We start from the raw sequence: 15,131 nt of genomic DNA on the forward strand, positions 1-15,131 counted from the left end.
ACACACACACACACACACACACAAAACCTCACACCACAGCCACGGCCAGAGAGCAGGCGTCTGCCACCTGCCTCTACATAACACAACACACACAACACAACACCTCACACCACAGCCACGGGCAGAGAGCGTGTGTCTGCCACCTGCCTCTACACAACACACACAACACCTCACACCACAGCCACGGGCAGAGAGCGTGTGTCTGCCACCTGCCTCTACACAACACAACACACACAACACAACACTTCCCACCACAGCCACGGGCAGAGAATGGGGATCTGCCACCTGCCTCTACACAACACACACAACACCTCACACCACAGCCACGGGCAGAGAGCGTGTGTCTGCCACCTGCCTCTACACAACACACACAACACCTCACACCACAGCCACGGGCAGAGAGCGTGTGTCTGCCACCTGCCTCTACACAACACACACAACACCTCACACCACAGCCACGGGCAGAGAGCGTGTGTCTGCCACCTGCCTCTACACAACACACACAACACCTCACACCACAGCCACGGGCAGAGAGCGTGTGTCTGCCACCTGCCTCTACACAACACACACAACACCTCACACCACAGCCACGGGCAGAGAGCGTGTGTCTGCCACCTGCCTCTACACAACACACACAACACCTCACACCACAGCCACGGGCAGAGAGCGTGTGTCTGCCACCTGCCTCTACACAACACACACAACACCTCACACCACAGCCACGGGCAGAGAGCGTGTGTCTGCCACCTGCCTCTACACAACACAACACACACAACACAACACTTCCCACCACAGCCACGGGCAGATAGTGGGCATCTGCCACCTGCCTCTACACAACACACAACACAACACACACACACACAACACCTCACACCACAGCCATGGGCAGAGAGCGGCCGTCTGCCACCTGCCTCTACATAACACAACACACACAACACAACACAACACAACACCTCACACCACAGCCATGGGCTGAGAGCGGCCGTCTGCCACCTGCCTCTACATAACACAACACACACAACACAACACAACACCTCACACCACAGCCATGGGCTGAGAGCGGCCGTCTGCCACCTGCCTCTACATAACACAACACACACAACACAACACAACACCTCACACCACAGCCATGGGCTGAGAGCGGGCGTCTGCCACCTGTCTCTACACAACACAACACACACACAACACCTCACACCACAGCCACGGGCAGAGAGCGTGTGTCTGCCACCTGCCTCTACACACACACACACACACACACACACACACACACACACACACACACACACACACACACACACACACACACACACACACACACACACAACACACACACACACACAACACCTCACACCACAGCCACATGCAGAGTGGGCGTCTGATTCTCTGACATCCTTATTTGCCATTGACCCAGCTACACTGCTGTGTTTTTCTACTTTGGACACGATGGACATTAGGCATAATAATTCTGTCAAAACAAATGACAGAGACTGCACTTAAGGCGAGTTATATGAGGTGGATGTCGTACCATGCTCTTGTGCTCCAGCTGGAACAGTCTGTACGTGACGGACACACTATCCGGCAGAAACTGGCACACAGATCCTATGCCTGCTGCTTGGACGGGTGGAGTCGAGCTGGAGGAAACATCTGCCTGATTCACAGAACAACAATCATACAGTGTAACACTTCATCCTAAAGATGGTAAATCAAGCCCTGAGAGAAGCATCTGGAACCAGTAACATCCACTATAAAATGTATGGACATGTTCCTGGATGCTGACAGGTCAATCCAAAAGAATTGGTGGCCTTAACTATTATGTACTAACATAAAATACCCACAAGACTATGCACTCCCACTTTACTGCTAATAAGTTTGATGTACGGTTGGCTTTAGGAGTAAAGTAGGGTTAGGTTTATAGGGTGTTAAGAGTGTTACTACAACTGCATTTAACAACTGTTAAATGCAAGTAGTTTAAATAAAATTAAAATGCACCGACATGTACGCAAGTATATTAGTAAGTAAATTAAATCTAATTGTTAAGTATATAGTAGTTAAGGAGACCTAATATAAAGTGAGCTACAGTCATTTTTGCACATCAAACAATCAATATTTTTGCACACAGTTCAAAAGTATGGGATCAATTTTAACGAAATTAGTCATTTTATTCAGCAAGGATACATTTTATTGCATCAAATAAGAAAAAAAGCATCAAATAATCCAGGCTTGGTGATCATAAGAATCGTCTTTCAAAACAAAACTTACTGATCCCAAACTTTTGAAGAGTAGTGCCCAATATACAGTTTATCCCGGTGCTAGTGTGCAGTACCTGTAAGCTGTGTGTCTGACAGAATTGGGCGATGGCATCTATCAGAGGAGTGAGCATGGATGCTTTGGCTTCTGAAACACCGTCCACCTGCTTCAAGCTGGATGTTGAGCACGGCCTGCCAAATAAGTCCACATGAAGCATCAAAATATGACACATGACAGTCATGTCTGCCTAAGTTTAACATCACCACCTTATAACACAGGTTTATTTATTCTTTTAAATCGTCAGTACAAATTTGGATTTGTTAAAATGCGGTCACATAAAATGGTCCATTATTTGCAGTCAATAGCGTAGCGCTGTATGAAGCACAGCTCATACAGAAGTCTCTTCCAATCCCAGCAGCTTTCTCTTGGTCAGCACGGCATATTCAAAGACAAAAGAGCTGCATCATGGGGAACTTTTTCACCTTCATGAAAAACTCCCAATGACACAGATTCCGATTTGACTGCGAAATTGCACAGAGCAACAATAAATGTGACCGTAGTAAAATACTACACTATCCTACATTATTCCAAAGGCAAACAAACCCTTTCCTTCAAGCAAACATTACCTTAATTTTGCCATGTCCAACAGGATTTTATTGGTAGCCAGTAGAGCTGGTGGGATGTCTCTGAGACTAGCTAACTTCTGCCGCTCAGACACCAGCTTACCATACAGTTCAGACTGCAAAAACAAAAGAAACAAGACAGAGAATGAAAAACAGGTTCTGGCTGTTGTTTCCAGAGACGTACGCTGTGTGAACTTCAGAAATCACTTTTTAAGAAATCAGAAGGATTGATAAATGTCATCCTCAGTCTGTGGCTGATTTACAGTCAGTACCTGTAGCTGGATTTCTCTAGCAGACACAGCTGGGGTTTGGGCTCGGACATCAGTGCAGATCTGGGTTGGTCTGGTAGCTGATCTGTAAACACATATTAAATGACATAATGCAAGACATTTTGTGACGTGAAACAGTAAGTGGTACAAACCTCTGAACAACATACACAAACCATAATCAAAGAAAAAAGCCAATTTGGAGTCAAAATCTCAGTAAATATTTGTTTATTATTCACACCTTGAGGGTAAGACTGCTTTCTCCACCATCTGAGGCGTGGCAACTCCAGAACTGACCTTTGACCTCTGAAAAGAAACAAGAGAGGGCTGCAGAAAACAATAAAATCAAGCATTTAAAAGTAAAACTGTTCATTCAAAAGTAAGATTTCAGCACTGATACTGACCCGGGTGAAATCTGGCTGGGGGTCAGAAGCAGTAAACCCAACATGTGCTGGATATGCCTTTCTCCTGCAAAGACATTAAAGGAATACAATGACAAATGCACACAGAGATCATTGTGCCACGCTATTTTACATGGCGGGAAAAAATGTCCAGTGCCTGCTATTCTACAATGTCACAAAAGAACACCTTTCACAATGTTACATGAAGCACATCATAAAAAATAACAGCAAACAAAATGCAAATTACTGAAGATAAAAAAAACACAAGAAAAATGTTCTTTAGATGTAAGCTATGTATTAGATTGAATGCACTGGAATCTGTGAGCAAAATAAGCTAAAAAAGCTTATGTTCTTACCGCTGTACAGTAATGACTCCGATGCACAGATCCCTGTTGGGCTGCAGCAGGAGTCGCCTGTGCCTCTCATCTTCAGCTTTACTCAGCCACGATCGGCCCTGAGTCAAACATTCACAAACAATCTGAATGAATATATCATGGTTTTTCCACAAGTGTCACAAGTGTATGCATTGAAAACATTGTTGAAGATATTAAACATTTAATGGATAATAGGTGTACTTAGCACCTAAACATTCCCTTATCCCCTATTATGCATCCAGACAATAAATCCAATGCAGAGTTCATTCTGCTGCTAATAAAAGTGCTGAAATTACTGTCCTATGAGGGACAGGGGGCGTTTTTTTCTCTTTTTACTTTACTTAAAGGTTTATGAGTAATCTTGAGTGTGCGTACCTTGGGTGTGAGTTTACAGAGAGTGCTGAATTTGTTATGGCCTGTGGCTTCCATCAGATATTTCTCAGCAACCAGTTCTCTGCTGAGAGCTTTCCACCAGGTTTCTGAGATATCCCTGCTGATGCCAAACAGAGAGTGTTTCCGAAAGCGATCGGGAACCCGCTGAGAGCTCTGAAGGAGAGATTACATATTCATTTGTAGTTCTGAGTTTAAAAACTGCCTTATTGACGCACTATAAACATATTTGTTCCTTTCGCGTTCCTTCATGGAAATATCTTGAGAAAAGACTTTTTGGATTAGTAATTGATTTGAATTAAGTGACATAAAACAAACTCGGCCACATTCTGAGGCGGAGGGTTTGGTTTGGCATGTTATTGTATTTTAAGGGGGGTTGTGTGTGACGTACTGAGCCCCGCAGGAAGAGGATGGGCACTGTAATGCCAAACCTCTCATCCATAGTGCTGACGGCCTTCATCAGCTGATAGGCACAAGAGCCAAAGTCCTGCAGGACCACCTCTGGATCGCCTCTGTTCACACTGACAGCACAACACCATAAAGCAAGTCATTCTCCATGAACTATCAGAACAGTCTGAAGACACAGAGAGCACTACTCACCCTGCCCTGCAGTTATCACAACACTCACTGCTACCCAGAATTCCCGACGTCACTTTCCTCAGGCGCTTGTCCTCAAAATGACACAAAATCAACCTACGATACAATTCACATAATGCTCAAAAAATCATCACCTTTACATTACAAAAATCACATCTCAATAGGATTGTAAGTGTTAATAAATATGAAAAATGAATATTTTGGACATGTTTTTGACATTATTGTCATAAGTAGGAATATTTCCCACAACATTTTCTGTAATGCAATGAGTTTTTTTGTTGTTGTAACAACTAGGGGTGTAACAATATATTGTGTCACAATATATCGCAATACAAAAATGCAACAATATGTATTGTGGATAGTTCACCCAAAATTAACATTTCTGAGTGAGAAAAAAATTCAAGTTTACAGAGTTTTAGTTTCAGCACTACAATAAACTACTATATATAATGTTGAATATAATTATAATAATGCAATGGGGGAATATTTGTGGGTCCTTATAATGCCACATGTCTGATGTTTCCAGTAAAAAGTGGAATACATTATTATAAATATATATATAGTCAGTGAAAGAGAACAAGCATATTCGTTTAAAATAATTCTGTATTTTCAGCTTCAGAATCATGAATATTGTTATTCTGGTGTCTCTATCGTCCTGTGCATTGGGTTCCCAGCACCAAGTCCAAGCCTATTCATTTACACACACAATGTAATATCAAATTTAACATTTTAATCAACAGTTCATTTTTTGTTAACCTTTTATCATGTGTCTTGGAGTATCGCAATAATATCATATTGAGTTCAATATCGTGATATGTATCGAATCATGACTCAAGGGTATCGTTACACCTCTAGTAACAACACATTATCTTTGATTGAGTTGAAATATTCTTTCATGAGATTCACCCAAAATTAAATTCACTTACTTTCGTCTGCATTTGGTTGAATTTAGATACTTTTCCATTTTTGCCATCATGTCGATTTTGTAACCTCTGAAGCGCTCACTTTTGGATTGATTGAGTATGAATCTTCAGGAAAAACAAAGCAGATATATTTTATGTAAGCTCATCAGAAAACGTCTTGGAAGTTCAGCAAGTTAAGTAAGGGTAAGTTGTCACCTATTCAGGGCCATATCTCCAGGCATCCACAAGACGTGACATGCGCTGGGCAGCCCGTCTCTGCCGGCCCTCCCGATCTCCTGATAGTACGACTCCATCTCTTTGGGAGCCCCGTAATGGATGACCTTCCTGATGTCAGATTTATTGATGCCCATCCCGAACGCCACAGTGGCCACCACACACTGCAGACAAAACCATGAGGAAACAACACTGTGACGAACCCTAACTTTGGGAGCACCCTACCAACCAAACACCAGAACCAGCTCATCTTCCCCAGCTCACAGGCACATCAGCACATGGCCACTAGAGGCAGTGCAAAAGCAGCCTGCACATGCTGGGCACTGATGATGACCAGATGCTGCTATTCAGCGCAGTTCTGTGGATCAGGCAGTGTGACGTGAAGAGTTTAAATGAATACATTAGCCTAATTAATCAATAAAATATTCAATGCAATATATTTTTGGACAATATGCTGAGTCTTAACTCGGGGTGATCATTTGCTCTTCAGTTTGATATGCCATTATTAAAATGATTAATTATCTGAAACCGTTTAATTTAAAATCACCCGGCCATAAATGATTTCGGTAACACTTTATAATAAGGTTTACTAGTTAACTACCTTAGTTAACATGAACTAAGAATGAACAATACTTCTTCAACATTTATTAATCTTAGTTCATATTAATTTCAACATTTACTTAATATATTATTCAAATAAAAAGTATTGTATTTGTTAACATTAGTTAATGCACTGTGAACTAACATTAAAAAACAATGAACAGCTTTTATTTTTATTAACTAACATTAATAAATATTAATAAATACTGTAACCAATGTATTGCTCATTGTTAGTTCATGATAGTTTTATAGAACATGACATTACAATAAGCTTCATTAGTTAAAAGTGTTACCAAGATTTCATATATATTTATTTCTCTATATACAAATATTTAAAGAATTTTGAATCAGACACACTAAAATAATCAAACTGACAGTGTAAGCCACATAAGTATGCGAAGTTGACCAATCATAACAGAGGTCATGTACTTATAGAAAACTTGCTAACACTTTACAATAAGGTTTCATTTGTTAACATTAATTAATATGAACCAACAATGAAACCTTTCAAAAGCATTTATTAATCTCACTTAATGATAATCTCAACATTTACTAATTAATTACTAATTTACTAATTAAAATTAAAATCAAACGTTGTATCTTGAACCTGAACTAACATCAACTAACAATGATAAGCTGTATTTTTAATTAATTAATGTTAACAAAGATCAATATGTACAGTAACAATTGTATTGCTCATTGTTAGTTAATATTAGTTAATGCATTAACTAACCTTAACAAACAGAACCTTATTGTAAAGTGTTACCAAAAAATGAACGCTAAAGTAAAAAAAACTTCCCGCAGCCAAAACAAGGCGTCTGTGGATGAGTCCGAAACAAATGACTGTCCTGAACCACTTCACAGACAATTTTAGATTATATGACACTATATTCAACAACAGCTCGTCCCACGCATCATACGCCCTTACATCATTGCACATTAGCAGTACCTTTCAGTTTCGGTTTTCAATCCGATCAAGTGTTTACATGTTCTATCAATCGGATTAGAATAGGTTTAAAGAATTTAAATTTGGATTTGGCCAATTCATTCCGATTGAAGTGTTTACATGTGACTTTTTATTCCCACTGTCCGATTACAATCGTATACACAGCTACTGACAGCAAGAGAGAGGAAAATGAGCATTTAAAAACGATATTTCTGTTTCTGGCACAAGACGAAAACTTTGAATGGCGTTCACCTGGATCTCATCCCTCATGAACTGGTGCTGTGTTTCTCTCCTCTGCTTGATGCTCAGCCCTGCGTGATAAACTCCACATGGGATGTCCAGCTTACACAGTGCCGCTGTCACACGCTCAGCCTCTTTCTTTGATAAACAGTACACAATGGCAGAGCCTTCAAACTCAAAACCACCCCTTAAAGAGAGAGAGAGAGAAACTAACATTTAAAAATAAATCTGTAATGTGTGTAAAGGGAAGTGGAGATGGAAAGACAAAGACCGATTCTTCAGTGCATTGAATTGCATTGAATTGTTGTTGTGTTAAACTGCTGGTATTAAATTTTCCTGAGTGGGAACCAGACTAAAATAATTAAATTAATAATTACAGAAGTGTCAATAACTGAAAGGTTCCATAATAAATTTAAACAACATTTCTAGTCGTTCATGATTACTTATATATATACATGTTTTACTCACAAATAGAAATTTTTAAACTAATAAAATATTTTGCGGCTGGAAATAACTAAACAACGCATATTCATTATAAAAATTTTAGGTCTAGAAATCACACTTTTAAAATTGCTGCATATATCCAGATTGAGAGAATCCTAGTACATAAATAGAACTGGCAGTTGTTAGGGAACGAATTAAAATAAGTTTCAGCTTACATCTTCATCTCGTAATGTTATTTTAAAGCTTGTCTTGTTTTTCGGGGGGTTGGGGAAGCCTGATTCGGCCCCCAGTGGGTCCTAGGCCCCTGGTAGAGAACTAGTACATTAGGATATCCTGAGCCAAAATACTTAAAGCAACCTTTGCATAGAATTATTCTGATAAGTTTTTTCAAGAATCAGCATGGCCTACCCTTTCTTTTTAACCAGAAATCGTTTGATGTCCTGGATAACGTCACCGGACTTGCGATTGACATCCAGGTAGAGGTTTGGCCGGTCGAACGAGGTGCAGGTGATCATGGGATTGATCAGATGAAGACTCTTAACGATGTCCTCACGGATAGACGGACTTGCGGTGGCCGTGAGCGCACAAATAGGAACCTGTTTAAAGAATAGCATGATAGGAATAGCATGAATGGATGATCAAAATCAATCATTGAGTGAGACAATAGCTTTATAATGAAAAATCAAAACCAAATATGACTTACACCGGGCAGATTTTTCTTGAGTTTCCCCAGGTCACGATAAGCACTTCTGAAATCATGACCCCACTGAGAGATACAATGAGCCTCGTCTATGGCCACCAGTGATAAACCTACAAACACACACACACACACACAGTAGAGAAGTTCCTCAGTTATGCTGGAGCACTGGATCATTTCAAACATCCTTTGTTTGCCTCACCAGGAGTCGTGTCGAGCTGCACTAGCAGAGGAATATTCCCAGAGCAGAACTCAGGTGTCATGTACACCACTCGGAAATCACCCCTGAAGACGAGACATCGGGTAAACAACAGTGTCAGTGGCTCAATTCACATCACCTCAATCAACCTCAAGATTTAATGTCACAAATAATATGAATGTATAAGGGACAATATACAGTGTCATGAAAAAGTTTGAAAGAGTTGGTTCTCTGTATTGGTCATAAAATGTCATGAAATTGGTCATTGGCTCTCAAGGTCATTCCACAGCATCTCTATTAGGTGTCCTTGTGTTGTGTTGGAAGTTGCTTGTAAATCTCTCATCATGCTATATCATCCCCAAATATCGGATTGAAACTTCTTATCAACTTGGCCTTGTTGATCTGAGCTTATGCACCAAGTTTTTGAGTGAAGAAAGTTAATCAAGCTTATTCATCTAAAAAAATAAAATAAAATAAAAAATAAAGTGCATAAGCTCAGGACAATGATTTGTATGCAAAATTTTGTAGGTCAGTGTAACAAGTAACAAAAAAACTAGTGCTGGGCAACGATTAATCATCCAAAATAACAGTTTGTGTTTACATAATATATGCGTGTTTACTGTGTATAATTATTCTTATATATATAATATATATATATATATATATATATATATATATATACAGTAAATACACACACATGCATGTGAGCTGAACTCTAAGATCTAAGACTTTTTCAATGTACACAAAAGGCCTAATTCTCTCAAATATTGTTCACAAATCTGTCTAAATCTGTGTTAGTGAGCACTCTCCTTTGCCGAGATAATCCATCCTCCTCACAGGTGTGGCATGTCAAGCCACTCTAAAATGTGCAGTTTTACTGTATTGGGGGCGTCTGAGGAAAAGAAGCTGCCTAATAATTATGCACACCTTGATATAAGGTGTTAATCTCCTTAACCACACCCTCCCTCATTACACAAATACACATCACCTGAAAGGCTTAAATCCAATAAGCATTCAAGTTTAAAGCTTGGATTTGGAAAAAATGCATAAAAATTATGATATGGTCAAAATACTCACTTGCCTAATAATTCTGCACAAGGTGTATATACAAAATAATTATACACAGTACACACACATATATTAACTAAACACAAACTTTTATTTTGGATGTGATTAATCATGATTAATAATTGTCCAGCACTAAAAAAAACATACAAAAAAGTTATAGTCATACACTGCGTGAGCAAAGTCGGTACATTTTAGTCAAATGCGATAACATTAACTAGCATTTTGAGAAAAAAGAAAATTCTCTCCGGGTCAAAGTGAACAGTGTATGGGTTAAAGCGATAATTCACCCACAAATAAAAAATAGTCATCATTTTCTTACCCTCTTGTCATTCCAAGTCCATAAGACTTTTGATACAAATGATGATTTCTGCCTGAAGTCCATTCTCCAAAACTCTGACACGTTAAAAAGTTAATTAGGAGATCCATATAAAAGTATGAATATAACTTTAAGAAGTTTAATCCAGGTCTCCTGAAGGGAGATTTATATGAAGATTTAAAACTGATCAACAGACACACATAGAGCTCATCAAGGTAAACAGAAGCTCAACTGTTCTTTGTTTGGCGCTCGAGAACAAACTTCATTGGTTCGTGCTTTGATGAGCTGTATGTATGCGTGTTGATCAGTGTTTATAAGTGAATACTAGCTTAAATTAGTCTCCCTGTGGTGAAAATCAAGCTTTTAATGTTATTTATGTCAATGTGGTGTTTTTAATATGTTTTAAGACAAACCATGTGCAAATTCATAAGTCAACACCATTGCTGAGTATTTTCTCCTTAAAACTGCAGTGAACCACAGACAGTCTCAAAAACACGGTTTGAAATCACTGGTGTTTCTGACGTCACAAACTACCTTGTAACCAATCAGATCAACGTGTGATCGTCAAAGAGTGGATCTCTGAGTTGAGTGAGTGTGTGGAGACGGGGCTCATTTGCATAGTCATAGAACCACGTATACTAAATGAGGCAAGGGTTTCGAGTTACATTCAAGCTATTTTAAGGCATCAAGTCCTGTATAGTACAACCCCAAATCAGAAAAAGTTGGGACATTTTGTAAAATGCAATAAAATCAAGAATCTGTGATTTGTTCATTCTATTTAACCTTTTATTAGCTGACAAAAGTACAAAGAAACGTTTTCCAATGTTTTCACTGACCAACATAAAAGTAAATTTTGTAATTTTGAAAAAAAAAAAAACCTTTTTTTTGTAATTTTGTAAATATGAACACATTTTGATGGCTGCAACACACCCAAAAAAGTTGGGACAGAGACCAAATAAAAGTGAAAAGATTATCCAAATTAGATTATCCAACTATTTTGAAACAGTCCACAATGAGCAGGTGAATTGGTTGAGGGTATCATGTTTGGTTGTAAAAGTGCTTCTCAGACTTTTTAAGACTTCTCAGACTTTTTAAGCAAAGATGGGTCATGGCTCATCACTCTGTGCCAAATATCTTGAGAGAATTGTCAAACAATTTAAAAAAATCACATTTCTCAATGCAAGATTGCAAAGCATTTATGCCTTTCATCATCTTCCATACATAATATTGTCACAAGATTCAGGGAAGCCAGAGATATCTCAGTCTGTGTTGGGTAAGGCAGTAGACCTCTGTTGAATGTGCGTGACCTTTGAGCCCTCAGATGGCAATGCACAAGATACCATCATACTACTTTGTTAAATACAGCCACATGTGCTCAGGAGTAGTTTGGAAAACCATTTTCATTGAACACAGTCTGACTCTGCATTAAGAAATGTGACTTGAATCTCTGTTACGCAAGGAGAAAGCTTTACATCGGTTCTATGTGGAGATGCCGGCGAGTTCTCTGGGCCTGAGCTCATCTCAGATGGTCTAGAAGAAAGTGGAAATGTGTGCTGTGGTCAGATGAGTCCATGTGTCAGCTTGTTTTTGGGAGAAAATGGACATCGAGTTTTCAGTCCCAAAGATGAAAGGGACCAACCAGACTTTCACCAGCGACAGGTACAAAAATCAAAACATCAGTCCTGGTATTGAGGTGCATCATCGCAAACGGTATGAGTAACTTGCATTATTGTGAAGGTACCATTGACATGAAGGCATATATTTGGATTGTACAGAAACATAAACTGCCATCAAGATGACATCTTTCCTGGGAAGCAAGACAATGCCAGGCCTCATTCTGCAGGTGCTACTACTGAGTGGTTTCTGGACACTCTGCACCATAGAAGGGATTTGCCGGCCTGTTTACTGCAGTCCAGATATGTCTCTTATGGAAAATGTATGACCCATCATGAAAAGGAGAATCAGGCAATGATGACAACAGACTGTTGAGCGGCTGTCTTGTTGTATCAGACAAGATTGGGCAAATATTCCACTAGCAACAATTAGTATCCTCAACTCCCAAATGATTAAAAAGTGTAATTAAAAGGAAAGGTGATGTGAAACAGTGGTAAACATGTCTCTGGCCCAACTTTTTTGGGGTGTGTTGCAGCCATCAAAATCAAAATTTGTTCATATTTACAAAATACCATTATGTTGGTCAGTGAAAACATTGGAAAACTTTTCTTTGTACTTTTGACAGTTAAAAAACGTTAAAAAGAATGAACAAATAACAGATTTTTGATTTTATTGCATTTTACAAAATGTCCAAACTTTTTCTGATTTGGGGTTGTACAAGTGGTGTAAACGGACAGTTCATCACGAGCGATATGATATCGATTCTCACAGCCAGCGATACGATATTTGCCGATACCTCAAAATGTTCTGCAATACAATTCAGGGTTATATTAATTGATTTATCGATATTTAGATATTATGTTGCAAGTTTACACAACCAGTTACATTTTTATTAACTCACAAATGCAACCTAAATATATAACATGAACGTTTAATTAAACTCTTTGAAAATTGCACACCCTCTCCTAATTGGGACATTTACAACAGATGAGTTCATTTGCAAAAACAGATCTTGTTCATTTTCATAAATCATGTTTTTTTTAATTGTGCATTCCAAGTATCAAATAAACTGCAGCTGGGTTGTTTTGGGAGTATTTTTTTATAGATATGTGTGTATATATATATATATATATATATATATATATACACTGTATATATATATATATATATATATATATATATATATATATATATATTAAAAGTTTTTTTTAGCAAAATCAGTCCTTTTTTGGCAAAAGCAGATAATTTCACATTTCATGTTTCAGAGTTATACAAAAACAAGTAATTGCTATGATATAATAAAACACTCGGTTAATCTTTGTAATGTTAACTTCCTCAGCTGACAGACGCATGACAAATTTTGTTGTTGCGATTAGAAGCAATGCAGGGAGCTTTTCCCTCACCACTGTAACGCGCTGCTTTAACAAGGGTCCATGAAAAAGTTTCAGCTTTTATAGTCCTTTTACGCCCCTAAGAAGATATCACAGGTTCACCAAGTTCGTTCAAATGATCCATCCTCGATCACTTTTAGTCAGCGATGCCTTGACCGTGGACAATACCGGCTTTTGTGACAAAATGTGTTTAGGGTTCAGTCAATCTTGCCAGGCATCTATTTCAGCTGAGGAGATTAACATTACAGACACACCGGCAGACAATATGCTATGGTGAGTAAACGAATATGCACGCTTTGGCGGAAAAGCGTAGACGGACGTTATGTGTGGATGGAGAGTGTCAAAATAAGGGTGCCTCATATCGATATTTTACGTGTGGCATCGATAGACGTTTGATCAATGCAGCAATGTATTGTTACGCCCCTACATAGTACCTGCTTAATATTCTATTTTGCCCCATTATAAATCTTTTTTTTACATGGAGTGTAACATGTAACATCGCATGACATGTCAGGTACACAAGAGTATTTAATGCCAAACAGCCTCTCACCTCTTCACTTCCTCAATTAGGTTTTTGGTCTGAGCAGATCCAAGAAAACAAGCAGGGATGTTTGACATTCTGCAACACAAACATAAATATAATGAATGAGACCTCCACTGATTTATTACAACACACAATACTCTTCCTAGAGCTGCAATGGGATTTCTTTTTCTGAAACATCTGATTAATGTTGTATTGTGTAGACTTTTCATCTAAAGGCTGACCATTCCACTACACGTCCAAACCTCAGGCACATTTCAGCTTTCAACTACAGCCCTGAATGCACATTCAAAATGTCATAACTTGAAATACATCACAAAACATTGGCGATCTGCGTGTCATGCCTGATGTGAAAGATGTGACGTACTGCAGCTGAAGCACCTGGTCCTCCATCAGGGCGATGAGAGGGCAAATGACCACACTGATTTTCTCACAGTACACTGGAGGAAACTGGAAACACAAACTCTTCCCATAACCTGCCAACACAGCATTTCATGTGAGCAGACATTTGAAGACAAACTAAATCAAGTAAAATGTATATGCATAACACTTTTAATAATATATATATATATATATATATATATATATATATATATTGTTTTTAAAGCAGCGTTACAGAAAATCATGATCTAAATGTTTATAATATTTTAATATCTTCATGTCTAGCAGATTAACTGGGCAATAACATTAAACTGTTTCACACACAAATGCTTAAATGCTGAAGTCTACACCTTGCAAATACTTCTCCTGAGAGACGAATCTTACAACAGAGCCAAGAAATGCAGATCATGCAAAATGATATCTAACCCTGAACTACAACTAAACACTACAACGTGTGTTTTATAAAGGTGTACACTGACTAAATACCATTAAATCATACACAACAATAAACAATTACAAAGAAAACAAAATATAAAGACTACACAATCATTTAGTAAATATGTCAACTTTAATGATCAAGAAAAAGTTATACCAGTTGCCATGACAACAAGATTATCCCTCCTCTCTGTGAGAACAGACTGAATCACTTTCCACTGAACC

The 15,131-nt window shown here is 38.6% G+C and overlaps 1 protein-coding gene across 18 annotated transcripts in view; it reads right to left on the bottom strand.

Moving 5' to 3' along the window:
- Positions 1-15,131, bottom strand: part of wrn (WRN RecQ like helicase) — a 38,878-nt gene that overhangs the window by 7,365 nt on the left and 16,382 nt on the right. For 9 of the 18 annotated variants that reach the window (XM_077243395.1, XM_077243393.1, XM_077243397.1 and 6 more), the window contains 19 exons: positions 15,064-15,131; positions 14,458-14,566; positions 14,100-14,168; positions 9,164-9,246; positions 8,968-9,074; positions 8,673-8,860; positions 7,833-8,007; positions 6,017-6,198; positions 5,825-5,926; positions 4,902-4,994; positions 4,693-4,822; positions 4,287-4,457; positions 3,894-3,991; positions 3,541-3,604; positions 3,378-3,463; positions 3,143-3,224; positions 2,874-2,986; positions 2,324-2,438; positions 1,526-1,648 (listed from right to left, as the gene is read on the bottom strand). In XM_077243395.1, the coding sequence (XP_077099510.1) occupies positions 1,526-1,648; positions 2,324-2,438; positions 2,874-2,986; positions 3,143-3,224; positions 3,378-3,463; positions 3,541-3,604; positions 3,894-3,991; positions 4,287-4,457; positions 4,693-4,822; positions 4,902-4,994; positions 5,825-5,926; positions 6,017-6,198; positions 7,833-8,007; positions 8,673-8,860; positions 8,968-9,074; positions 9,164-9,246; positions 14,100-14,168; positions 14,458-14,566; positions 15,064-15,131 (2,158 nt within the window). Of the gene's footprint in view, positions 1-2; positions 74-100; positions 170-1,171; positions 1,235-1,339; positions 1,649-2,323; positions 2,439-2,873; positions 2,987-3,142; positions 3,225-3,377; positions 3,464-3,540; positions 3,605-3,893; positions 3,992-4,286; positions 4,458-4,692; positions 4,823-4,901; positions 4,995-5,824; positions 5,927-6,016; positions 6,199-7,832; positions 8,008-8,672; positions 8,861-8,967; positions 9,075-9,163; positions 9,247-14,099; positions 14,169-14,457; positions 14,567-15,063 lie in introns of those variants that run through there. The other 9 variants (XM_077243400.1, XM_077243402.1, XM_077243399.1 and 6 more) reach the window with 5 other exon arrangements.

Source organism: Siphateles boraxobius, unplaced genomic scaffold (genome assembly GCF_051911475.1).
Source record: "Siphateles boraxobius isolate OS27281-9 unplaced genomic scaffold, OSU_SipBor_1 25, whole genome shotgun sequence".
Lineage (NCBI taxonomy): Eukaryota > Metazoa > Chordata > Actinopteri > Cypriniformes > Leuciscidae > Siphateles > Siphateles boraxobius.